The 23,767-nt window shown below is 48.6% G+C and overlaps 1 protein-coding gene across 12 annotated transcripts in view; it reads left to right on the plus strand.

Moving 5' to 3' along the window:
- BRD4 (bromodomain containing 4) overlaps positions 1 to 23,767 on the plus strand; it is a 76,912-nt gene that overhangs the window by 17,051 nt on the left and 36,094 nt on the right. For 3 of the 12 annotated variants that reach the window (XM_074338017.1, XM_074338022.1, XM_074338018.1), the window contains one exon: positions 5,017 to 5,066. The exons of 7 other annotated variants lie outside the window; for them this stretch is intronic. In XM_074338017.1, the coding sequence (XP_074194118.1) occupies positions 5,044 to 5,066 (23 nt within the window). In that variant the 5' untranslated portion in view covers positions 5,017 to 5,043. Of the gene's footprint in view, positions 1 to 5,016; positions 5,067 to 23,767 lie in introns of those variants that run through there. 2 more of the 12 variants (XM_074338028.1, XM_074338024.1) reach the window with 2 other exon arrangements.

The following is a 23,767-nucleotide window of genomic DNA, read 5'->3' on the forward strand; positions in this document are numbered from 1 at the left end:
CACCAGTGTGAACATGTCATAATTTTTTGTTCTTATATTGGTGGGTATTTGGGTCATTAGCTTTGTTTTTATTGGAGGAGGAAATGAGAAGAGATGCCAATTAATAAGCATGTTCCTGTGAGCATAGTTCTGCGTCCGTGTATGCATGCCCCGGAGTGGACTCACGGGGCCAGTGGGGATGCCATAATACTGAATTATTTCAAAAACCTGTTACATCAGCTTGCCTTTCCACATCCCAAAATGCTAGACTGCGTTTTCACGAGCATTGGCATTAACTGACTTCTTAGATTTTGCCAGTATTGATGGATATAAAATGTCATTGTGACTTCAGTTATCTGGGAAATGCGAAGTAACGAGGCGAGCATTTTCTTGCGTAGTTTTAGTTGACTTTCTTTGAAATGCCTGCTCTTAACTTTTGCTTTTTTTTTTTTTAGCTTGTTTATCTTTTAAAATTGATTTGTAGTTCTTTGTAGAGTCCAGTGCCAGCTCTTTGTGGGTAAAGGTGCAGTGATTTCATTTTGCAAATATCTTCTTCTACTTGGGTGTGTGCGTATGTGCGCACACACACACAGTTATAGTATCTTTTCATGAACAGAAGATCTTAATTTTAATGTAGGTGAATTTATGGATCTTTGTTTTGCGGTTGGTGGGAAGTTCACTACCTGAAATCATATGCTCTGTGTTACCTTCTAAAAGTTTCACAGTTCTGCCTTTCAAATGTATGCCCTGAATCTCTCAGGGAATGTTTTGGGGGTAGAGGATGAGGTGTTAGGCAGCCTTTAAATACCTTGCAGGCTTTGTGACTTAGATAAATGACTGATTTCTTCTAGCATCAGCGTCCTCAGCTGTAACACTTAAATTCTAATCCCTACTGTGTGCAAGGTTCTGGTGAGGTCAGAATACAATATCCCGGCACATGAGCCCTGAGCTCCGTAGGCATTCAATAATTACTTCTTGGTCTGAGTCCAGCCGCATTCCCTAAGCATGTGGACACTCAGGGAAAGTTGGCGTTTAACTGGGAAAGTTATTGCTAGTATGTTGCCTGCCAACCACCACAGGCATCGTGGCCAGGCTAGATTTGGCTGAGGAGCAAATCCCCCAGCAGGGCACTGGTGGCTTGGAGAATGTTCAGCCACTTGCAGAGCTTGCCTGGTGCAGGCAGGTGTTCCGTCAGTCCTAGAGCGGATTGCTGCGATTCTCTGAGGCGTTCTAGAAAGGACTGCTTTCTACGTCCCTGGTGCAGTCACTTGGCTGAATCTCAACACTCTTCTAACCAGGAGCTTCTGGCCTTGAGAAAAGATTGTTTAGTGACTGTCAGTGACCACATGTGCAGGCACACGCTGTGTGTTCTTGTGAGCAAACAGACAGACGGTTGGGGGTCTGGTGGTGGTTGGCATTTTTGTCAGTATGTCTTCTGGGAACGACTCCTGGAGGGGCAGAATGGGCTGGAATTGTGCGCTGTATAGTTAAGGGTGTCCATAAGCAGAGTAATGACTGTTGCCACGCAGCAGCCTACCCATCTGTCCCCTGGTACCTGCCCCTAAAGAAAGGAGAGTCTGTGAGATGGAGCCTTTCAGGGACTTTGCTTCACCCTTGTGCTTACACCTTATGTCTCCCTGTTTGGCCCCAAAGGACGGCTGGTTAGTCAATGACGGGTAAGATTCCTCACGGGAGGAACAATCTAAGCCAGGCACAGTCACATAGGGGCCATCAGGAGAACTCACAGGGTTGATAGAGGTGGGCATAGACCTCCACCTTTCCCCAGCTAAGGAGAGCTTCTGCTGCTGTGACTATATTCTTTCCCACAACCTGCTCGGGAGGTGATTCAATGATGTGATAACATCAGTTCTCAATCTATGCATATCAGTAAGTTTCAGCATAAAGGTTTTGTCCCTTGGGGAGGTACATACCACAGTTACTAAGACATCCTGGGACTTACAGTTCCAGCTGCCTGCAGGCGAGGGTGATTGGTTTGAATCAGTGTTCTGGTATGATGCATGAGACTCACAGACCGGGAAAAAAGCAGTGCTACTTCCTTGTGTGAACATCAATAAAAGCCACACGTTGGCCGATTCCGGGCTCTCAGTCCTTTGAGGCTGTGAGACCCTTGGCCCTAGTGTATCAGTCTCTTGACTTCTGTTTCTTTCTTAACCCTTTGCCCCCCATTCTCATTCTCTCACTGCCCGTGTTGCGCTGGACGCGACAGATGACCATGAAGATGGGTGGACATTTCTTCCTCCGCTCTGGGTGGTCAGAGTGAGGGCTTGGGGAGTCTTTTCCAGTTGTGTGCTCTGAGTGTTCTGGCTGGCATTTTGATCCGGAGCTTTGTCATACTTTTCACTGAGGGGACCACTGAGCTGGGCGTGTAATAAAAAGCCATCAAATGTTTGTTGATCCTGTCCTTCTCATCCCTATAACATCCACACTTGAAAAACTGGAACCTTCTCAACGTAAAACAGCAAGAGAGTGGTCTGTGAGCCTTGGCCTTTTATGATGGGTAGTGGCTGTCACATCACAATCAAGGGTGACAGATAGAGTTGTCCCATCAACACCAGAACACAGAATATGAGGGGAATATTGACTGTATAATAAGTAACCTTCTGAAAACAGATGTTGTGATGCAAGGTGACCTTTTTCCTACTCATGGCTTTGTTGCATTTTATTGTGATGACAGTTAAATGTTTTACGCAGGAGCCCTCAGTTGACAGGCAGAACTGTCCTGTTTTGTGCTGTTGGGGCCAGTAGGGAGTCATTTCCCTCTCTGGCACTTTGGTATCTAGGAGTCCACTTCCCTCCCCCATCCCTGCAGTGGCAAAGGTCTTTATTAGTTTCGAGATTTAACCAAAATGTTAAAATTGGGCTAAGATCCTCCAGGAAGCATTTAGTATGAAAAACTATTCTCCACAGTAGATTTGCTCCATCAGGATTAGTTTTCTCGAAAGATTAACAAACTGTCCTGTGTGTCAAACACTCTCTGGAAAAACTATGTTAATCAACTTTCCCCCTGCTCTGAGCTAAGAGTCGCCCTTCTTTCCCAATTGATAGAGGAGTACAAGAAACTCAGTGGTCACAAGGATTTTTTATTACTCCTGTAAGACTGGTGGTCTTGCTGCTTTGCTGTCTTAAGTGTAAACCACAAATCACAGAACCCGTTCTTTACCTCGAACTAGAGCTTTTCTTTCAGAAAAGCACTTTTTAACACTTAGTTGTTCAGCATATTCCAGTAGCTCCCGTCTTAGAGGAGCTCCCTCTCTACACAGGGTGGATGGATCATTCCAGAAAGTAGACTAGTTTGGGTTCTTCCCCTCCCCCATCCATTAGCTGTGGTTGAACAACATCGAGCACTTCATGGCTGGCAGGCGTAAGCCTACTGGTTCTTGGGCCAGCCCTGAGGGTGGGCTGTGTGAACCACTTCGTTTCACAGATGAGCCTAACAAAGATGTCTCTTGCTGAAGGTTCCCCAGGTTAGCTCTGAAGCATGGGGTTCAGAGCAACCTGTTCCCATTCTGCCTGTAGCTCTGTCTCTGCCTTCTCTGCCCACCACCAGGTCTGAAGTGGGTGGGGCCCAGGCGTGGTTTCTTTGTTTATTCGTTTTCTTAAGTTTACAGGCTGTAAAATTCACTCCAACAAACGCACCACAGCAGTCACGATACAGGCACCCCCATATTCCCTTTGTGCCTCCTTTAGTCAGCCCTGCTCCACACATGGGTTTTCTAAACAAGCTCCCCAAGCACTTCTCTGCTCTGCCAGAGATGAGAGCCACCACCTTAGAGCTTCCCCAGAGCGGCAGTTGAGCCTGTGTTTTGCTTGAGAGCCTTGGTTGGTGAGCTGCTGGAGCGGGTGGCCGCCTGCTCTTAAGGACAGATAGCATCGGAATGTAGGAGCAGGGAATGTGGGGCCCTGCTCCGACTGTTGCTGCAGCCTTGTTCTGGGGTGGAAGGAGGAAGCATGAACATCAGGCCACAGAGTACACTCGTGCTGGGCCACCAGAGGAGCCATGGAAATGTGTCCCTGTTCCGAGCACCTCTCTGTATGGGTCCTTATTGGGCATTCTGCCTGAGGCCAGGGCATGTATTGCTGGGGCATCACCAAAGAAACTGCTGCTTAGTGGAGATTGCCCACAGCCCGAATGCACTAGGTCCTACCCCCGTGTTTCTTCATCCCATGCCCGACCCCGCCAAGGGACTCTTGAGATTCCTGTGCTGATGGACTACATACATCACTGTGAAAGAAGTGTGTGACTTTCTGTGTAAGTTGCAGAACTCTAAGGCAGGGATTCTGTTTAAAACGCGAGGGGCACTCTGCCCATTCATGCATAATGACCACCTTCTAATAAAGCTCTTGGGCCTTCTGCTGTAAGATAGACGTGGGTCTCAAGTAAGCAGTGCTGGGCTAGAGCCTCAGGCATTCGTGGGGGCGTGGTTGCTCCCCAAGTGTCCACATCTGCAAGTGTTTGTGGTACCCCTTGACTAAGGGACAGCTCTGTGCCAAGAGAAGAGGGCTCTTGCTACAGTGCCCAGGGCACTGGCAACCCATAAGGGTGACATGATGTGCCAGCAGTTACCCCAGTGCTGGAATCCTAGGAAATTAACGTGGACTGCTTAGGGATCTCAGTGTGGGACCTGTTTTCTTTCTTTAGGCCTCAGGTGGAGTTGAATTGATTGTGTATTTAACTGGGGGTGAATGATAACGGCATTCCTTCTGTTAAGCGGTGTTTTGGTTGTAGAAAATAAATTGATTGTTATAATTTTGGTTTACTTCACAAGTGTTAAAGAAGCCATGTAGAAGTACTCTCATCCGTTCTTTTTTTTGGGGGGGAGGAGTGGTGTGACCACAAGCTTTTACAGTAAGAACGCAAGAAAGCATTTTACAGTTTTTCTTGACAGCCATTCGAGTTAACCACAGTCCTTTACAGATGTAGCCAATATTCAGGCAAAAATAAACTAAGTATTGCAGCAGTGCTGACAACAAATATTTCTGTTTGTGAACTTCTACCCATGTTTGTGTGTTTTGCAGAGCTCACCAATAAACCATTGCTTACTGATGAGGTCTGGATTGGGGTGCAGGTAGGTGTGCTTGCCTGAGGCACCTGTGGAGCCTTTCTCACAACTGTTGGCTGCAGAGTAACCCGGTGTCCTGGTGCCTTGGCCGCCTTTCAGGTTGTGGCTTGTAGGGTTCTCCGAGCTGGGGACACGGCTGGCTGTAACATTTCCTGTGTGGAATACTTCACCTTCGCCTCGAAGCGGAGATGAGGTCAGGGACGGGCATGTGCAGACTGTGCCCTTCCTCCCGGCTGGGTGCTACCACCAGTCCATCTGTGATTCCCGGGTGCACTGGCTGCTCTCTGCTGCTGACATCATCCCCAAGACAGACAGAACGAGGACTCTTAGTTGGAGCCACATCCGTATTCCCTTTGTCAGCAGATGGGGCCTCTCCCATTAAACCTGAGCCTGTGCAAAGGCAGATCCAAAAGGTGAAATTTCAACATGCTCTGAAAGAGACCTATTAGCTATGCAAATGGAAAGTTCTTGTACTTGTCCAGTAGGCAAAACAAAAGAAGGGACTTTGGTCAGAGTCAAAGACTTGAGAAGCAACTGAAGCTGTCCCCCGCTCCCCAAGGCGATGGACACGCTTGGTGAAGACAGAGTGCAGGGGTTATGTCTTGTTTGTACATTGCTTGTCTGTGAAGATGGGGGTGTTCTCTATTCCACGGATGCTTTCTTAGCAACAGAAAAGGGAAATGCTCCCAGTAAACATAGAACTGTGGAAGGAACAGCTTGGGAAGGAAGGCCCCACAGGTCTGTGTGACTTGGTCAACAGGAGGGTGGCAGGTCTCCCTGGCCTTTCTGACATTTGAAGATGCCATGATAGCGATGATGCCATGCGGTGTCTTCTGTCACGCTTGTGAGATGTCACTGAAGGCTGCTACTGTTTAACATCTTGGGCTTACCTGATTGTATGTGGGGAGAAAAAGGAACTACCTTTTTTACCATTTGCTAGAAACTGCTGGTTGTGTTTCTTCAAGGACCAAATAAAGAAAAAAATCAAAGTAGCTATTACAAAATCCCAATAGAAGGGCCTCAGGCTGAGATACCTGCCCAGGGTCGTGTGGGCAGGCTCTGAAGTAGTGTTTCACCCGGGGGGTGAGGGCATCACTGCCATCAGAGGCTACTTCCCACAAAAGGGATTTATGTACTTAGACAATCAGAGAGAAACCAGTTGTTTTCCAAATTAGAGAAGCCTCTGTCAGTACACCTCAATTGTTGAGTGGGTTTTCGGAGGATTGAAAGTAAGTTGGTCCGTCTCCCTTTAGGCTCGTGGACTTCCAAAACTTAGATTGGATCCTCTGCCGTTGGGCGGAGTGCCGCTTCAGAGGCCAGTGCTCGGTGTGGACGGCACGTTGGGTACCACCTCACCCCTCTGCTGATCTCAGCGCTCTGTTCTCTAGCAGCCATGATGTGCTCGGCATTACTGCCATCTAAAGACACCCTGGCTCGTCTGCTGGCATCGTGGTTAGTTTCTGGCTTGGTTCAAACATTTATTGGGACCTTTCCACCTGCCAGGCACTGACTGGAGGATGTCCATAGCAGTAGGAACTTGGAAGAAGGGGACCTCGCAGTATCACAGTTTGGTGGATGCTTTGGTTGATTGTCATCTCACATTCCAGTCGCTTATTGATCGTATATAGGAAAGCAGTTGACTTTTGTGTATTAACCTTGTATTCTGCAATCTTGCTATAATTGCTTCTTTAGTTCCAGGTGGGGTTTTTTTTGTCAGTTCTTTGGGATTCTATACATAGACAATCGTGTCATTTGTGAATAAAGACAGTTTTTTTCTTCCTTCTTATTTGGTACCCCTTTCGTTGTCTTAAAGCATTAGGACTTTCACAACAAGATGTTGAAAAGGAGGGGTGAGGAAGAGCCTCCTTGCCTTGGTCCAGATCTGGGGTGGGGGGAGCTAGTTTCTCAGCAATAAGTAGATCGTGTGATTGTGATAAGTTAAAATCTGACCACAGGAGCCATGGGAAGGCTACCTAAGGCGGACTTGGGGTGGGCAGGTGGCAGGGGCCCAGGGAAGGCTTCTTGAAGAAGAGGGGTTTGCCGGGATGGGATGCTCTGGAGAACATAGTATTACAGGAGCCACACATGTGAGCGTCTCTATGAGAGAGAGAGGGAACCTGGCTAGAATCCTTGGTCTCCTGTCATATTACCCTGAGGTGCCAGGGACACAGTCTGCACAGAGAGCAGATTGCGGCCCCCCCAGGATGAGCTAGGAGCTCAGGAGGTGTGGCACAGCTTCCTTCAGCATGTTAGTTCTCTGGGGTAGGCAGCTTCAGCTGTCTGACTTGTTCCCTTTCATGGCACTTCTAATTCGTAGCTGACTTGGAAATTCTAAGCAGCACAAAATAGTATGAAGTTGAGCGCTGAGGCAATTGTGGAAACAGTTATAGCTGAAGAATAGTTTTATCTCCTCCCTTTTTGAAGGTTGACCTGTTAGTTCTTTGTTCTCTGAATGGCCTGTAGGGTCTGGGACAGCCTGCCCACAATTCACTGTCCTTGACTGCCATGCCACTTCACCACGCACGGCCCCAAACTCCAGACCTCGCCCCACACTGGCTCTCAGCATCCTGGGAATCTTGGATGTCTTCCAGGCCCTAGAGCCCCAGGCTCCAAGGAGATCAGCGATTCTGTTCATTTTGGATTAGTCCTGGCACCCAGCCATCATGTACAGCGTTCTTCCCTGGGAGCCGGCAGTGAAGTTCCAAGAACTGGCTTGATGACCCTTTGGAGCATAAGCCTGTCCTAGGTTGCTGGCTGCCTGGAGTATGTTGAGCAGTCTTTTCTGCAAAAACAGTGGGAAGGGGGAATTTCCTCACCCAGAAATTAGCCCTGGAATTACAGCCAAGTTTCAGTTGTGTTCAGTGCTAGCAGCAGAATCACATACCATCATTCCCCTTCCTATCCCTTTGGCTTCGGGCCTGGAGAGGAAACGAGTGGACCCAGGAAATCTCTGCAAGGTGTTTTCCACCAAGCTGGTGGATGTCCCAGCTTGGGAGCGAGTGCCTGTCCGCCAGATGTGTACATAGAGACCAGTGTCTCCTCCGCAGTGAACTGTGTCCAGACCTTTATCAGTTACAGCTGCAGAGATGGAAAGGCAGAAGATTCTGCCTTGGTGTTTTCTTCTGTTTTATTACACATTTACAGCAATGTGTAGTTTCAGATTATAAGGAAGTTACTGTGAATTACATTTGTACAAACTCTCAGACTCCTGGTGTGTCCTGGCACAGTCCCCATTTCTTGCTTGTGCAGTAGATCACAGCCTGGGCTTGAGCCACCTGGGGAGCTTTTGAAAATCCTAATATGTGGCCCCCATCCAGGACCCTTTTCATTGGAATCTTTGTGGGAAGGGGCCCAGGCATCAATGTGTTTTAAGGTTTTCCAGATGCTGCCAGCTGTACCGTTCTGTAAACCACTGTTTGTACCGAGATTTCATCCTGGGTAAGGTGCTGCGTGCTGAAAAGCCGGAAGACACACAGTCTCCTGAGCAGAGATGGACGCGGGGCACGTTGCAGGCTCTTCTGGTCATGCGTGGCTTAAAGGCTGTTACTGATTTCCGCCCTGGATTTTTCCTCTGCCATCTTCACTGCAGACTAACTACCACCTCCTCAGCCTGAGGACAGAGGGAATGGTGGTCTGGCTGGTTATCAAGGCCTGGTTCACTGTAGTGGCTACATGTGAGCCCTGCTGAAATCTGGCGGGGGGGGGGGCTGACTAGCGTAGGTGAAGCTGTTTTCTGCTGGTCATTTGAGATGGAAGACTTTCTGATATGAATTAGCAGAATCTTTGCCCTGTGGTGAAAAGGGGTGTGGCTTCCCCAGTGTTCGTTGTAGCGCTATTCACAAAAGGTAGAAGCAAGCCTAATGTCCACTGACACATAAATGGATAAACACAGTATGGCATGTCCATTTATTGAGCCTAAAAAGGAAGGAAATTCTGACACATGCTACATACAACATGGATGAACCTTGAGGACACTTGTGCTAAGTCAGAAGCCAGACGTCAAAGGACAAATATTGTATGATTCTTCTTATATGAGATACCGAAAAGAATCAAGTTCATAGAGAAACAAAATAGAAGAGTGGTTACTAGGAATTGGGCTACAGAGGAGAAAGTGAGTTACTGTTCAATGGGGACAGGGTTTCTATGTGGGATGATGAGAAAGTTCTGGCCGTGGATGCCGTGATGGCTGCACAACAGTGTGGACGTCCTGACGCCCCTGAGCTGTGCTCTTACACGTGGTTAACGTGGTAAACTTTATGTTGTGCAGACTTGACCGTAATAAAGTTTTTAATGGATGTGCCGGGCCCCTTGCCGGACATTGATTGTATTCACCACAGACTTAATGAGTCGTGCCTGTGAGGTCACACAAGGCCGTTGCCCTCTGCCATGCAGTTAAATTGTTGGCTGGTTTTCTTTTGGTAAAACAGCATAATTGTCCCCTCGCTGCTGTCAGATTGCCAGCTGTTGCTTCCTGCTCCTGTGCCTTCAACTGCTCCTCTCCCCTTCCAATGAGCTGCTTCTAACCTGGTGTCCTGTGAACAGAGATAAGCCCGTCCTCTCGGTGGTGTGGACCTTCGTGGTGGCCTTACCCAGTGCCACTACTCTGCTGTAGCTGAACTAGTGAGGGCCAGCTAGTCTTGTTTTGAGTTAAAGTTAAGTTTACTATTCATTGTTTTCTTTCTGTCTGGGTGTCACTGTTTTGAGTGGTGCTTCCATTGACCCCCTTGAGTTGTGGGCATGGCTGGTATATGGCTGTTGAGAGGACGCCTGAGTGTGCACTGGGGGGGGGGGGTGCAGTGTCTGGCATGAGCCAGCCCTTCCAAGGGTGCTGAACTCCAGAGGAGGTGCTTGTCCTGCCTGCCCAGTGATGTGCGGAGAGCTGCTCTCCTTCCTTTCCCTGAATCCTCTAGGGTCTGAAGTTGTGAAACCCAAGACTGTAGGACATTTTTAGTTTGGGGTGTCTGGGTTTTTCAAAAAACCATCTGTAGATGTTTTCTTATTTGCTCACAGTGCTTTACGAGGCAGGCAGCTTTCTTTATGGTCTGTTGTGTAGTCCAAATAATGCCAAGAGCTTCTGGGTCTCCGTTTCCAGCAGCAGAGAGACCCTTGGGGATAGATAAGGCCCCTGAGTCTGCAGTCACGGATAAGGGGTCATGAGGCACTTCCCCAAGACGGTTTGTGACTTGAAGCTCTTTTGCCTTTGGCACATAGGAGCTGTGGAACTTCTGAGAATTCTGGGATAGAATTCTCACAGTGTGGCCACTAAGTGCAGTGGCTTGTTGCAATAACGAGGGGACTCTTGGCCTGTATTCCCAATTAAAGGAGGAACATATTTATGAAATAAGAAATTGGTCACTGAGTAGCTGTCATTCAACACTGCTTACAGTTGTGGCTTTTGTTTAGGGAATCATTCTGTTACTTTCAGAAGGAATTAGTATTTTTCTGGCTGTAACAATGTAAACCTAGGGTTTGCTGTCACTATAACCTGCCTGAGGGGTGGCGTCCAACACTTGACTCTCACACTTTACTGGAAAATGTGCATTTGCTGTCATCTAGGTAAAAAGTGAAGTTGTAGTATGCAACTGGCTTAACGAGCTGTGTTGTGTTATTAGTAAATTCTCAAAGGTGAAAGATTCTGTCCTTTTTCATTATCTGTAAAGATGATCGTGTAAAGATGCTGTCACTGAGTAGAAGCTGCGATTTTAAGTAAAGCCACAACCCCCGTGCTCAAAAATAGGTGTATATCGGGGAGCTGGCTTTAGAGTAATTGATACACGAGTGAGATGTCTCAGTGAAGAAAGGGTGTTCTCTGGGTGAACACTTAACCCCATTTAATGCATAATATGGAGGAAATGAGAACAGGAACCACAGAGCCTGCTCGTGGAAACTCCGGAGGAGGAGGGACTTTAAAAAGGCCCAGTCCCATGTGCCGCGTGCCTTTCTTTTCTCCATAGTACATCACATAGTTTTAGTTTTCATTCTAGATTGTCCTTCACCGTCCTCCCCCCACCCCCGACCTCCAGGCCAAAATGTGAGGGCAGGTGTTTTTGTGCTGAATCCCAAGAGCCTGCAATGTTGCAAGATACACAGTGAGTTGTTGTTGAATGGCTGACTCAGAAATCCAAAATTTTCACTAAACCAGGAGCACCTCAAATGATAGAGGTGTACCGGTCCTCTGCACGCTCCTGCTGCTTGGCCAGCCTGAACCCGTTGTTTCTCAGCCTCTTCATCTCCACAGCATCTCCTTAGAGACCCATTCCAGATAGACACATATTAGCACATATCAGAGAAAAGGGGCAGCAAACGTCAGAAGCAGGGCAGGCCAGGTGTACTCTGCTTGGGGCGGGTGGGGGACCAGTAGTCAGAGCACAGGAGCAGAGTTGACAAAAGCAGCAAGCTGAACCCTTCCACGCCCCCTTGACGGGTCTTGCGTGCTCTGAAGTGCCATCATGCCCACTTCTCTTCGTCTAGGTCCTACTGGGACTATTACCTCTGTAATGCAGTAGCCTTTTTTCTTATTTATAAAGAACTCTTTTTTAACTTCTCAAATCATACTTTGCATTGAAATCAGTTCTGTCATAGCCTTTATCTTTACCCACTAGAAATAGTGAACCTGACCCATGTGGGAATTTGTGTCTGTTGGGGGGTGGGGAGCTTACATTTTCATAAATACGGATCAGTATGTAAATAGAGCAAAGCAGAAACATGGAAACTGGGCTCTGAGTGGGAAGGAGGTGTATGTGCTGTGAGCTGTGTTGCCCCGGGGGGGGGGTGGTGCCCGGCCGGGGGCAGAGAGTAGGGTGGGTCCCAGCCAGGGGGGCTGGTCACCTCAGTTGTGTTTGCCTCGAGGGTCTTTCATGGGGCTGGTGTTCTGTATGCTTGTACTGAGGGAAGTTCTTTCCTCCCCTGAGCCTAGGGCACGTCTCTGCAGGTGGTGTTCTGGGTGTACTTGCTCTCACTGATTATTAAAGGGCTTTGAGTTTGAACTGGATCTGATGAGGGTTTTTCTTCAGCACCCATGCTGCATTTCTTCACCTGAAAGTAGGATGCATTTTGATGCCATTTCTATGGCAACTCGTGAACTCCAAGGAAACAAATTCTATTTTTGTGGTCTAACATGGTAACAGGATTAGTGAAGGCACATTATGTCTGCAGCATTTTGAAGAGAATTGAGGTGATCCAGTATTAATTTTTAACATTGACTCCATTTGAGTACACTTCTAATAATCGGCGTGTCGCTCAGCAGTCTAGGTTTTAAATGTCATCGGGTTTGGGGCGGGGTTTGGGGGGCTTGACGGGAACATATTTTTTATTCCTAATGGGTCCTCAAGTCTTCAGGGGCTCCATTCATTCTCTGGGTTTCAGAAGTACCTTGCTCACACACGTCTGTCATTGGGGACTGTGTTCAAGTGTGTGATACCCTCGCCCTGTCTGAGCCTGGAGGTCAGGTGGTTTTTACTTGTCCATCCTGCCTTTAAACCACACCTCTCCATGAGACAAATTTAAACAAAATGTGAATTCTTTCTCTGCACTCGAGGAACCTGACCTGAACCCCTTGCTGAGGCACCACTGACATGCTGGAAGGTACTGCCTTGTGCCTTCCTGTGTGGGGGGCAGGGTCTTAGCTATGGGTGGCTCATGGGGGAGGCAGGGCCAGAACCCCCATAAGCACACTTTGCTCCCATCAACCACAATCCACACCTTTCCCAGATTCTGTTCTCTTGACTTCATCAGATTGAGCTCTGCTGATAGCAGTTTTCATTCAGTAAGAAGCCTGGATTTCTACTGGAGTGACTTGAAGGCATCCTGGGTGAAGAAGCGTCTCAGTCCTCGCTGGGGCTGAGGGGAGGTGTGAGGGACCCAGTCTGACTACTGGAGGGGAGCAGACAGACCTGAAGCAGTTCTGGTGTGTTCTGTGCTCTGGCTTCCCCTGATTGTTACAGACACTGAGACTGGAGTGCACGTGGTTTAGCTTCGTGCTCAGGCCTTGCCTGTCCCAGCCACCTTGGCGTGGTGGGGACCCTCGCTGAGGACTCGGACCTTTCTCTCCCCTCAGCAGATGGTACTGTTGTGTGTTCTCCTTCACCAGTGAAAGAGCTCCTTTAGGCCATTCACTGAGGGTGAACTCAGAGCTCTGTCCCCCTCCATCTGTTGGGGATGCACCCCACAACCTGCTCGGGGTCTGCCCTGGTGTGCTGACTTCCTCAACATCTGCCCAGCACCCTCCACCATCCTGGGCAGCACCAGCCTCTCCGAGCTCCTTATACCAGCCGGGGAGGTGCCATCTGAGTTTGTGGGGGACTCAGGGCACACAGCTTCCTGAGTGGGCTCACTCAGCCTTGTCACTCAGCTGCTGCCTTCTGCCCCGCCCCTGTACCCAGGTAACCACCTTCTTACCGGGCTTTGCCTTGTGGCATGCCGCAGTTGGGAGTATTACTGGGTTCGGGATTCAGTGTCCTCTTACATTTTGTTTGAGTCTGACCCCATCCTCCACCCTTTTTGGATTTTGTTTTGTTCCTGTAATAGCCTTCGTTCTGGACTTGCTTTCCACCCCCCCAATGATGTCCCCAAACTGGGGGCTGCCTGATCCCTGACTAAAGTGATGTTAGCCTGAGAGCCGGCTAGTTCCAGAAGGACACACTTCACCTTTGCAGTTTCCCACTGTCCTGTGCTCACTTGGAGGAGAAGGTCTCATCGAGTCTAATCTCCCTTTGTGCAAATCAAGCGCCAGCAGCCATGCCAGCAACTTCATTTTCATTATGTTTATTTTTACACTGGCTTTCTCTTCCTAGCAGCTGGTGCTGGTTTTTAAGTTAATGATTTTTTTCTTTTAATTTTGGAAGTTTTTGAATCTACAAAAAAGGAAATTTGCCAGTTAACATTTTGCCACATTTGTTTTATTTATGAACGCACAGGGTTTTTCCCTCCTAAATCCTTTGAAAGTAAATTGCAGCTGTGATATTTTACCTCAAGTACTTTAGTAAAGGTTCCTTAACAATACGAGCATTCTCTAGAAAGCAGGGACTCCAACAGGTGTTTGTACACCCATGTTCGTAGCAGCATTGGTCGTAATGGCCAAAAGGGGGAAGCAACCCAAGTGCCTGTGGATGGATGAGTGGATAAACAGAAGTGTGTATCCATACAGTGGAATGTTATCCAACCTTAAAAAGGAAGGAAATTCTGACACCTGCTACAACATGGATGAATCCTGAGCACATCATACTAAGTGAAAGAAGCCAGTCACAAAAGGACAGATACTGTGTGATTCTACTTTTATGAGCTACTCAGAGTACTCAGATTCATAGACAGAAAGTAGATAGTGGGTGCCAGGGACTGGGGAGAAAGGGTGGGGAGTTAGGATTTAATATGGACAGTTTCAGTTTGGGAAGCTGGAAAAAAGTTCTGGAGATGATGGTGGTGATTGATGGCTGCCCAAGTGTCATGGTACTTGTGCCACTGAACTGTGCATTTAAAAAGAGTTGAAATGGTAAGTTTTATGTATATTTTGCCACAACAAAAAGAAATAGTAAAAATTATGGAAGTTTTTATTCAATTTTTTAAAAAGGATTGTCCTAAAAAAATCCACAATAAACCATTTTGTTAAATATAAGAAAATCAACAATAATTGCATTTCATATTAAGATTTCCCATGTTGCCTCCCAAAATGTCTGCCACTCTCATTCAGGCAGGTTCAGACTTGGCATGTGATGTATTAATGATTGAATAATTACATTTAAGTTTATAAAACACAAGTTGATTTATAGCACAGGATGATGCGTGGGTGATGAAGGTGGTAGGTGTGGGATCAAACCAGCCTTGAATGTGTGGTGGTCTGGGGCCCTGCGACGCTAGAGCCAAGTTCCTAATGTGTGTGCCCTGGCCCCTAGCTTGTAGAGGAGGAACCTTTTCTTTTCTTTTTTTTTAAAGATTTTACTGGGAAAGGGGAACAGGACTTTATTGGGGAACAGTGTGTACTTCTGGGACTTTCCCAAGTCAAGTTGTTGTCCTTTGAATCTTAGTTGTGGAGGGCGCAGCTCACCTCTAGGTCCAGTTGCTGTTGTTAGCTGCAATGGGGTTGAGGAGTCAAACCGGCAACCTTGTGGTTGAGAGGACGCGCTCCAACCAACTGAGCCACCTGGGAGCTGAGCGGCAGCTCATTGACTTCTAGTTGCGGAGGGCGTAGCTCGCTGGCCCATGTGGGAATCAAACCAGCAGCCCCGCTGCCCAGAGCTCGCGCTCTAACCAATTGAGCCACCCGTCCGCCCCTAGGGGGAACCTTTTAGATCTTTATGGGAAGGTCAGCATGGGGCTCTTGAGCATCTCAATGTGGCTGGTGCAATTGAAGTCAATTTTAAAATTTTATTAAATTCTAATTAAATGTTAAAACTGGTGCTTAATCTAGTTATTACAGGACTTGTAAGTACATTTGGAACACCTTGGAGATATGAATCTACTTTGTCAACTGTAAATTTTACAGAATCTAAATATAGATCAAATATTTTGGATGAAAATTTAGCTCCTGAATTGAGATGTGCTATAAGTGTGGAGTACACACTTGGATTTCAGACATACTAAGTATGAAAAGGAAGGTTAAATGTCTGTTTTTTATAGTGATTACACGTTGAAATATTTTGGATATACGTACTGGGTTGAATGGCATATACTATTATATGTTCAATAAAATATGCTATTCACCGTTTTACATTAATATGGCTACTAGAAAATTTTACAGTGCTTGAGTGGCCGGGTTATATTTCTATCAGATGTGTGCAGATAACGGTGAGAGTATAAAGGACTGCTTTCTCTGTGCAGCGGCCCCCACTATTGCTTTCCCCCAGGTCTTCCGCTTACGTCTCTTACTGGGCTGCTGAAGAACTTCGAGCCCTCTTATTTTCTTGGTGAATTCTCAGCTGGAGTCCCTTTCTCATCTCCTGTCCTATGCTAACGAAGCCTCAGGCCTGTGAGCACCTGGGCACCCCTCTGCTCCCCCACTGGGTGTCAGGCCTGCGGAGGGAAGGGGCTTAGTTGGGGTGGGAGGAACGTGTTACTGGTTACCTGGGAGAAAGCCTCTCACTCTTCCTCTGTCTGCTTCCTTACCCCAGGTCCTTAGTCGCACAGAGGTGTGGGAACCATTGGTGTGAGGCCATTGGGACCCCAGAGAGCATACTGGGGACACCATCTCAGTTCTGTTCCCTCCCAGGTGAGAATGCCTAGCGTGGCGACTGGGAGAGTTCAGAATCCCAGAGAACGGTGTGCAGAGCTGTGGAAGGGCCGTGGGCTCGAGCTGCACCGTGGGCATGCATCTCCAGCTTTCCTGAGCACGCGCGCGCACACCAGATACTAAACCCCGGGAGGGTGCCATTTGAAGGAGCATTTTTATTCAGTAATTCTGTACACTAGAGCCTGGTTTGAAGCTTCATGTGGTGAATTAGCTCCACATCTGTAACTTTTTACAGTTGAAATACAAAGGCATGGAGGCGTTCCCGGGAATGCTGCAGGGTCATGGGAGTGTGGTGTCTGTGCGCTGTGGTGGCTGTTCTGGTTTCTGAGGGGCTGAAAGCTCCTGCTCTACGTGGATGCTAAGGCAAGCTGACCGAGCCATCCAGGCAGTAAACTTCCACTGTGCGCCAGAGTCTGAGTCTGAGAGGCCGGCCTGGCTGCAGCTGTGGCTCCCCTGGGACTCACAGCCCAGGGCTGGCTCTGTCAGTGTCAGGAGCTAGGGCGCTGCACTTCTGGGGATCATTTACTTCAGTGGAAATGAGGGGTGATTCATGGCAGACAAGAACATTAGTTCTCACAAAGCAGCAGGTCCCTGTGCAGTTCTTTGCTTCCTTAGTTCTTGAGGGATGGATGGGTTATTTAAATCCAAGCATCCATCCCAAACCGACACGGCTAGATGATCAGGGCAGAAGTAGACATTGAATGTGTCTGCTGATGTGTCTTCTGAGGGCCGAGGCCTCCCCGCATTCTGGAACATTTCCACCATAGGCAGTGGCTGTTTGTCCCCTGTATGGTACGAGCCACCAGCCGTGCAAGTGACCGATTATCTGCACTGCCCACCTCTCGCTCCTTGGCCTTCCAGATTCCCAAACAGCTTGACTGGACCACGTGCTTGGAGGTTGACACATGTTTTCCCAGCGTTTCGTGTGCTAGAAACACCTTAGTTGTCTTTTTAAAATAGTTTGAACATTTTGTTCATGAGAATCGTGAACTTGGTTTTTATGCTTTTGTTGTAACTAGGATTCCAGAGGACAAGTGAGCCATCTGGTTTATACCAGGACAGCCCAAGCCTGTCAGCCTCGTGGACTAATTCTAATTTCTCACTCTTAGACTTTTTCCTCATTTCTGTAGTTGCCTTCCTACCAGGAAACCCTCATATAAGCGGAGGAAGTACCCAGCCTCCCTGCCCACCTCAGCTCTGCAGTCTGACCTGGCTCTGTGGCTACCTTGGAATCCACCTCGCAAAGCAGGATTTTTCTGCATGAATTAACAGTCCTATTACATTGCATTTTTTGTTATAGTGTAGGTTAATCTCATTGCCACATACACTGTACCAACTGTTTTGGAAAAACAAAGATAAAAGGTGTAAAAGTGAAGATAGGTAAGGAGCTGGAGTAATAGCTTTAAAAGTGGCAACGGGAAGAAAATGTCACTCTTACCTATGGAAGGTACAACCCAAGACCCAGGTCAGTGGGAATGCAGAGTTTGAATTAATGGCATCATGTTTCTCTCGTAATCTTCCAGCCTCTAATTAGGAGACTTGGCCAGGTCAAGGCTGCTTTGGCGTGCCTGGAGGCCAGCTCCCCAGGGAGAGAGGCAGGCAGGCCGGCCACACCAGCAGAGGTGAATGGGGGCTTGTTAAAGGGGGTGGATTGCAGAAAGGCCAGGCAGTTTTTACATACATATTGGTTGGTTGGTTGTTCACTGTAAATAGGTGTAGTCATTCACAGATCTGCCACCATATCTCACTTCGTTTTATGGTTCCATGTATCCACCCACTTGTACATCTTTAATGTCATCTATAATTTTGCATTCTGCCTTTCTAACATAACATTATGTTGTCACATACGTTTCCCTCGCCTTGACGCAAAGTCTAGAAATCTATGGAACAGGTTGCAAACCACAGGCCAATCTGAGCTTTATTGGCACACAGCCAGACTCGTTTGTCTAAGGATTGTTGGGGCTGCTTTCGTGATACAGCAACAGCAGACTGGAGTATTGCAACAGACTGGTCTCACACAGCTGACTGTATTTACTCTCTGGCCCTTTATGGGAAAAATTAGCCTGCCCCTGCTGGAATATGTTTAAGCTCAGCAGTTTTTATCTCGTCCACATCAAAGTTTTAATTTGTTTTGTTTCTACTGCATCCTGATCACAGGAACATTGTAAATTAACATCCATCCGCCCAGATTTACCCACCAGCACCATGAGGTAACCCGCATGTAACAGTGGGGCCTTTTACTGTAGCTGAGCTGCTCAGCCCTCCAGCTGCTGGCAGCTTTCACAGGGAAAAGATGGTGCGAAATTCTCAGTGACCCTAATTGAATGGGCCTGCTGATGGTTTCTAAAGCAAAGGGGCTGGAATTCTGATTAATGGGGTTGGGGCTTGGCTCCTAGTCCGTCTGGCTGCAGGGTCCTTATAGGCCTGGTCCCCTTCAGTGGGGGACGGAGAACCTGAGCACATCTGTACTCCCCTAACAGGAAGGCTGGCTCATCCTGGGGCACCTGGTACAAGGCAAGCTACAGAGCTGAGTCTGAGGTAACGGGGCCCTGCTTGGCAGGTCTGAGAGGCGGGAGTCAGGGCGTGTACCGGCTTCGGGAAGCAGGATTAAGGCTTCTAAGAGCTGCCTCGGCTCACAGCCACTGGCAAGGCTCCAGCCAGCACAGTCTGGCTGATGACACGAGCACTGTTCTCACCAGCTGCCTGAGCCAGTCAGATGGAAAAGAATCCTATGTGTGCTTCTCGACTGACACAGATCGCACGGTGAAGCAGGCCATGGCTGTGATGGGAAGTAGCTTCTGCTCTAGGAACAGGAAGGAGCGCACCTTCTGGTATTCATTTTCTGTCATCAACATTCCAAGAAAGATGTTCTTAGGACAGTATAATAATTGCTGCAAATTGACTTGACTAGTGTTGTGAAATTGCCAGGTTTTTACCCAACTCAGGCCCCCCATCCCCTTCTCTTTGTCCCTGGGTAGAATCGTGCACTTCCCCCAAGTGATTGTTTATAGGAGAGCCTTGCAGTGGTGGGGTGGGGGGTGGCCTTCTCTGTCTGAAGGATCTGAAGGATGTACGCATCTGTGAACTCGTAATTCCACGAGGGGCTGGGGTCACCTGGCATCAGCCAGCATTTTGTTTGGCATGAAACAGATTCAGGCCACAGCCCCACCGGACCCCTTATTGCTTGGGACACATAAATAACCACTTGGTCTCTCTTCCCCTTGACCCCATTCTCCAAAGCATCCACAGGGCAGCGTGCTTCAAATTTCACCTGTGACGTGGACTGAGTCACATTGCAAACACATGCCAGGTGCTGTAAGAGTACCTTGGCTCTGATTTGTTTACAGGGTGAAATTCTTTGGAAATAGCACTCCTGGAAATCTGACTTGAGACCCAGCTCAAGGGCCATGTGGCATTCTGCAGCGAGGGTAGGCCCACTGGTTAATAAATGCCAGGATGTTGACGTGGGGTGCCATTGGCCAGACTACAGACCTGCTAGGCACAGCACTGCTGATCAACTGGGCCTCCGCCCTTGCGTTCGGTGAGCAGAGGCAGCTGTGGAGCACAGCACTCGAGAGACGCGGGCTCAGGTGATCTCCGGCCAACCAGGCCACCACCCACTCTGTTTCCATGTTGCTGTAGAGATGAAGACAAGGATGTTGGTGTCACCACCTGCCTTGTAGGGTCGCTGTGAGGGTTAAGCAAACGGATACAGGTCACGTGCTTAGCATCAGCCAGGGAAGCAGCGGGTACCGGTGGGTGAGCTTTCCTAGGCCCTGGCACAGATGTACGTGGTGATGGCTTGCTGAGTGTGGTCACCATATTTCACAGGAAAGTGTAGGAAGCTTCTAGCCAACCTGCCCCGCCTTCCCTGGCATCTTGCTGTCTACGTGCTGTGTCACTTGATCTCAGGGGTGAGCAAATGGACAGGACAGAGTTGAGGCAGGGTCCCAGTGAGGCTGGGCTTCATTGGGCCTCCTGGGAGACCAAGACTTCAGGTGGACTTCAAGTACAAAGTGTAACTGGTCACAGCGCATCCACTGCGTTTACTCAGCCTCTCACAATGGGCAGAACTGGGACTGAATCTCCAGACGTCAGCCAGTTCCTGGGCAGGTGCAAATGGCCTTTCTCTGTTCCTCTCTCGCTTGCCCTCAGAGTCTCAGAACCAAGCCTAGCCCATGTCTGTCTTTTTCTCGCCTCCTAATCGCCGGGAAACATAATAGTTTCTTTTGAAATGTGAAAAACATTACAGTTCTGTTGTCTACTACATAAAGTCTCCTTAAAATGTTTTCAGGTTGCTTAGATGAGTTGGGATGATAGCAGGCAGTATCCTTGAAAGCAGGGATGCTTAATTGGGAGGTCTGTCAACTTAGGGAAAGAATTGTATTCTCATTAACCCAGAGATGGCCGAACTTCTGTGCTTCCCAGCATCCTTAGCATATCAATTGCTTAAAGTGAACTGGCATCTGAAGATGACTAACCATGGAGCTGGGAGGACTGTGGGCAGAGCTCGGCCCCTTGTTAACTCCCTAGTCCTGACTTCCTGTTGAAACTTTCGGGGTAGGGATCCATTTATATAGAGGCCATCTGGGGAAGGGGCTCTTTTTTATTTTTGGACGTGGGCGGCCGGTTGGGAGCCCCGCCAGAGGAATGCATTCTCACACTGCCCTGGAGGGTTTTTTTCTTTACCGAATAAGCTGCTCTTTTAGTGAATTGTCTGGAGAGTTACTTTGGCCAGTCAACAACATGGCCCCTGCACTGTGCCATCCCACCTGCCCTCCTTTCAACTCCTTGCACGCACTGGTCTCTCCTGTCTCCAGACCTGTGCCTGTGTTACTGCATTGGTGTGCCTCTGTCACACACTCTGTCCCTCTCTGCCTCACCCTCAGGAGTGCTCACCCCCTGTCCATGGCCAGAGCAGCCCTGCCCTCCTCCTTTTCGTGACTTGCCCAGGTGTTGCTTAATCACTCAAAGAATGTCATGTGGACTTGCGGAGTCCCCAGACCTGCAGTGGAGCTCAGGTGGAATGCACTGGCTGCGTAAGTGAAGGTCTGGCCAGTTACCACATTTTCCCTGTGAGAAGGAGCTGCATTCCTCCTCCAGAGCTTTTAGATTGAGCTGGACGCCCCAGGATGACAGTCACGTGGGGTCACTGTAGGGTGCCTTCTCTCCCTGCGTCATTCACTGAGCACCTGCTGTATGCTGGGAGAACGGCAGTGAAATAAAAGATGGCTCTGTCCTCAGGCTCCCAGATGTGTGTCCATGGCCGAGCTTCAGAGCCACACACAGCTCGGGGAAGCACCAGGTGCAGGAAATGAAAGGCCTGAAGGTGACAAGGAAGGGACCCATTTGGCCCCGTGTTGTTTAAAGTGTTGATTGTAGGGGCGGCCACTGTGGGAAGAATTCACCCAAGGCTGTGGCCTATTGGGTCTGCCGCAGAAAAGTCGTCTTGGGCCTCATTAGCGGTCCGCCGGCGCGCCTCTGCTTTGGCCCGCAGCAGACTGCATTCATTAGTTTCCCTCATGTTTGCTGCAGTCCAAATTAATGGCTTCTTAAAGTTTCCCAAGGATTTTCCTTGCCCACAGTCATGGGAGAGCCAAGCTGCAAGATTTAGGGTAGGTTGTCAGGGCGTGGTCTCTTGAGGGGTCCTGGGTGTATCATCGTGATCCCTCCCGTGGAGCCATGGATGTCGCCTGTCATTGGTTGTCCTCAGAGCCTCCTAAAAGAAACTTCGAGGTACTTGTGGCTCCCAAGTCCATCTCATCTGTCGAAGATGTATCATGCCTTCATGTTTGAACTGGAAACCTCCAGTAGTTTCTTTCCTTATGGAATTGACCTCAGGCATTACAAGTGTGTGGGTCTTGTGCTTGAGTTTTTTATGTTCGTTAAGATGGTGGCCAGTTAAGATTGGACCCTCCTGGGGGTACATATTCAGCTCACAAGTGGGGACTTCCTTGGTTCAGAGACCAGCTGAAACTCCCCAGGAATTGTGTAAAATTCTGGGCCACCCTGGCTGGTTAGGCCTGATCTTTCCACATCCTGAGTAAATTACTTCTCTGTGCCTCAGTTTCTTCATCTTTAAAGTGGGGCTGAGGCCAGAAGCAATCTCATGTGTTTTGAAGATGTAGAGGTTACCATATGTCAAATGTGAACTGGCTGGCTAGAAATGGAATGAGGTTTTGGCTTTCGTGCTGGAGGTGGTGGTTTAAAGCCACAGAGACAAGGCAGAGTTAGAGGGTCAGGTTTTCTGTAGAAAAAGCTCCCTTCGTTTTGTGAACAGAAAACCTTTGTCCTCAGCGGCCCATCTGAGCCCAGCTTCAAGGTGAAGAAAAGTGGTTCGGGCCAGAGCCCTCCGTCCCTTGGCTTCACAGACAGTCCTTTTGGAGAGAGAAGACATAGCCCAGCCCCAGGCTTCAGAAGTCAGTTACCTTGACGACTGCATCTTGCCTTAGGGACATGGCTGGGAGATTTCTTGAATGTCATTGCTTAATGGAAAATGTATAGGGCTGCTTCCTCCTGGTGGGATTTGGCAGGGACCTGGTGTCCTTGTGGCTGACAGGACTCCACAGCCCTGAGCCCGGAACCCAGAGTGGGGCTGTCCCTGCCCCTTGCCTGCCAGGGTTCACTGGGTATGTGATTGGCTGTGTGATTCCCGAGCTTCTTTCCAGAGGAAATCTAATGGTGGAAACTAAACTTACTTAATGCTACCCTCCCAGGCTTGCTTCTCAAGCACATCCAGGCCTCCCTTCATGACAAGGCCGTTTGTCCCTTTGGTCCTCTGGGGCACATGGGTCCTATTGCACAGAAACCCTCTCACAGCTGACTGCAGGCATCTACTTCACTGCCATGCTTCTTTCTCTAAGTGTGAGGCCGACCTTCTGTCAGAACACACACCCAAGGTGACCTGTACGTCTCTCGGCCTTTGGCAGCCATTGGACTAAAGGCTGCTTCCTGGCCGACTGGCTCGTTATCCGCGTCACTCACCAGTCTCCTATCTCACGGGCTCCACCTCCAGTTTCTGTAGTTGCCCAATAAATAATTACCTCCATTTGCTTACCTACCCATGTCAGTCTCTGCCATCCTGTGAACATCGCTCCGTCCTCCCTTTTCCAGAAGTTTCCTGCATGTTCTCCTGGCCTACTGGCTTCTCCATCTGCAGTCAGTCTTGGCTGGTTCCTCTCCAGAGAGAGTCACAGAGTGAGGCCACAAGCCAGAGGCCCTTTACACATGGACAGACCTCCCACTTGCCCCACGGCTCTCCTGGAGGCTGGGGTGCCCTCACCATTCCCGCTTCACCCCTGTCTTGTCTTGATATTTGTATTCTTAACTGTGGGTTGTTGTGTATGATTTTAAATCAGTTGACTGTTTTATTATAGTACCTTTATTTTGAAAGAAAACGAAATCAGAAGCCACACATGGATATCAGTAAAATTAAATACCATGAGAATAAAACAACACTGTTCAAAGTTCTGTCCAGATAATGTAA

The sequence above is a fragment of the Rhinolophus sinicus genome, linkage group LG07 (assembly GCF_036562045.2).
Source record: "Rhinolophus sinicus isolate RSC01 linkage group LG07, ASM3656204v1, whole genome shotgun sequence".
In the NCBI taxonomy this organism is placed as follows: Eukaryota; Metazoa; Chordata; class Mammalia; order Chiroptera; family Rhinolophidae; genus Rhinolophus; species Rhinolophus sinicus.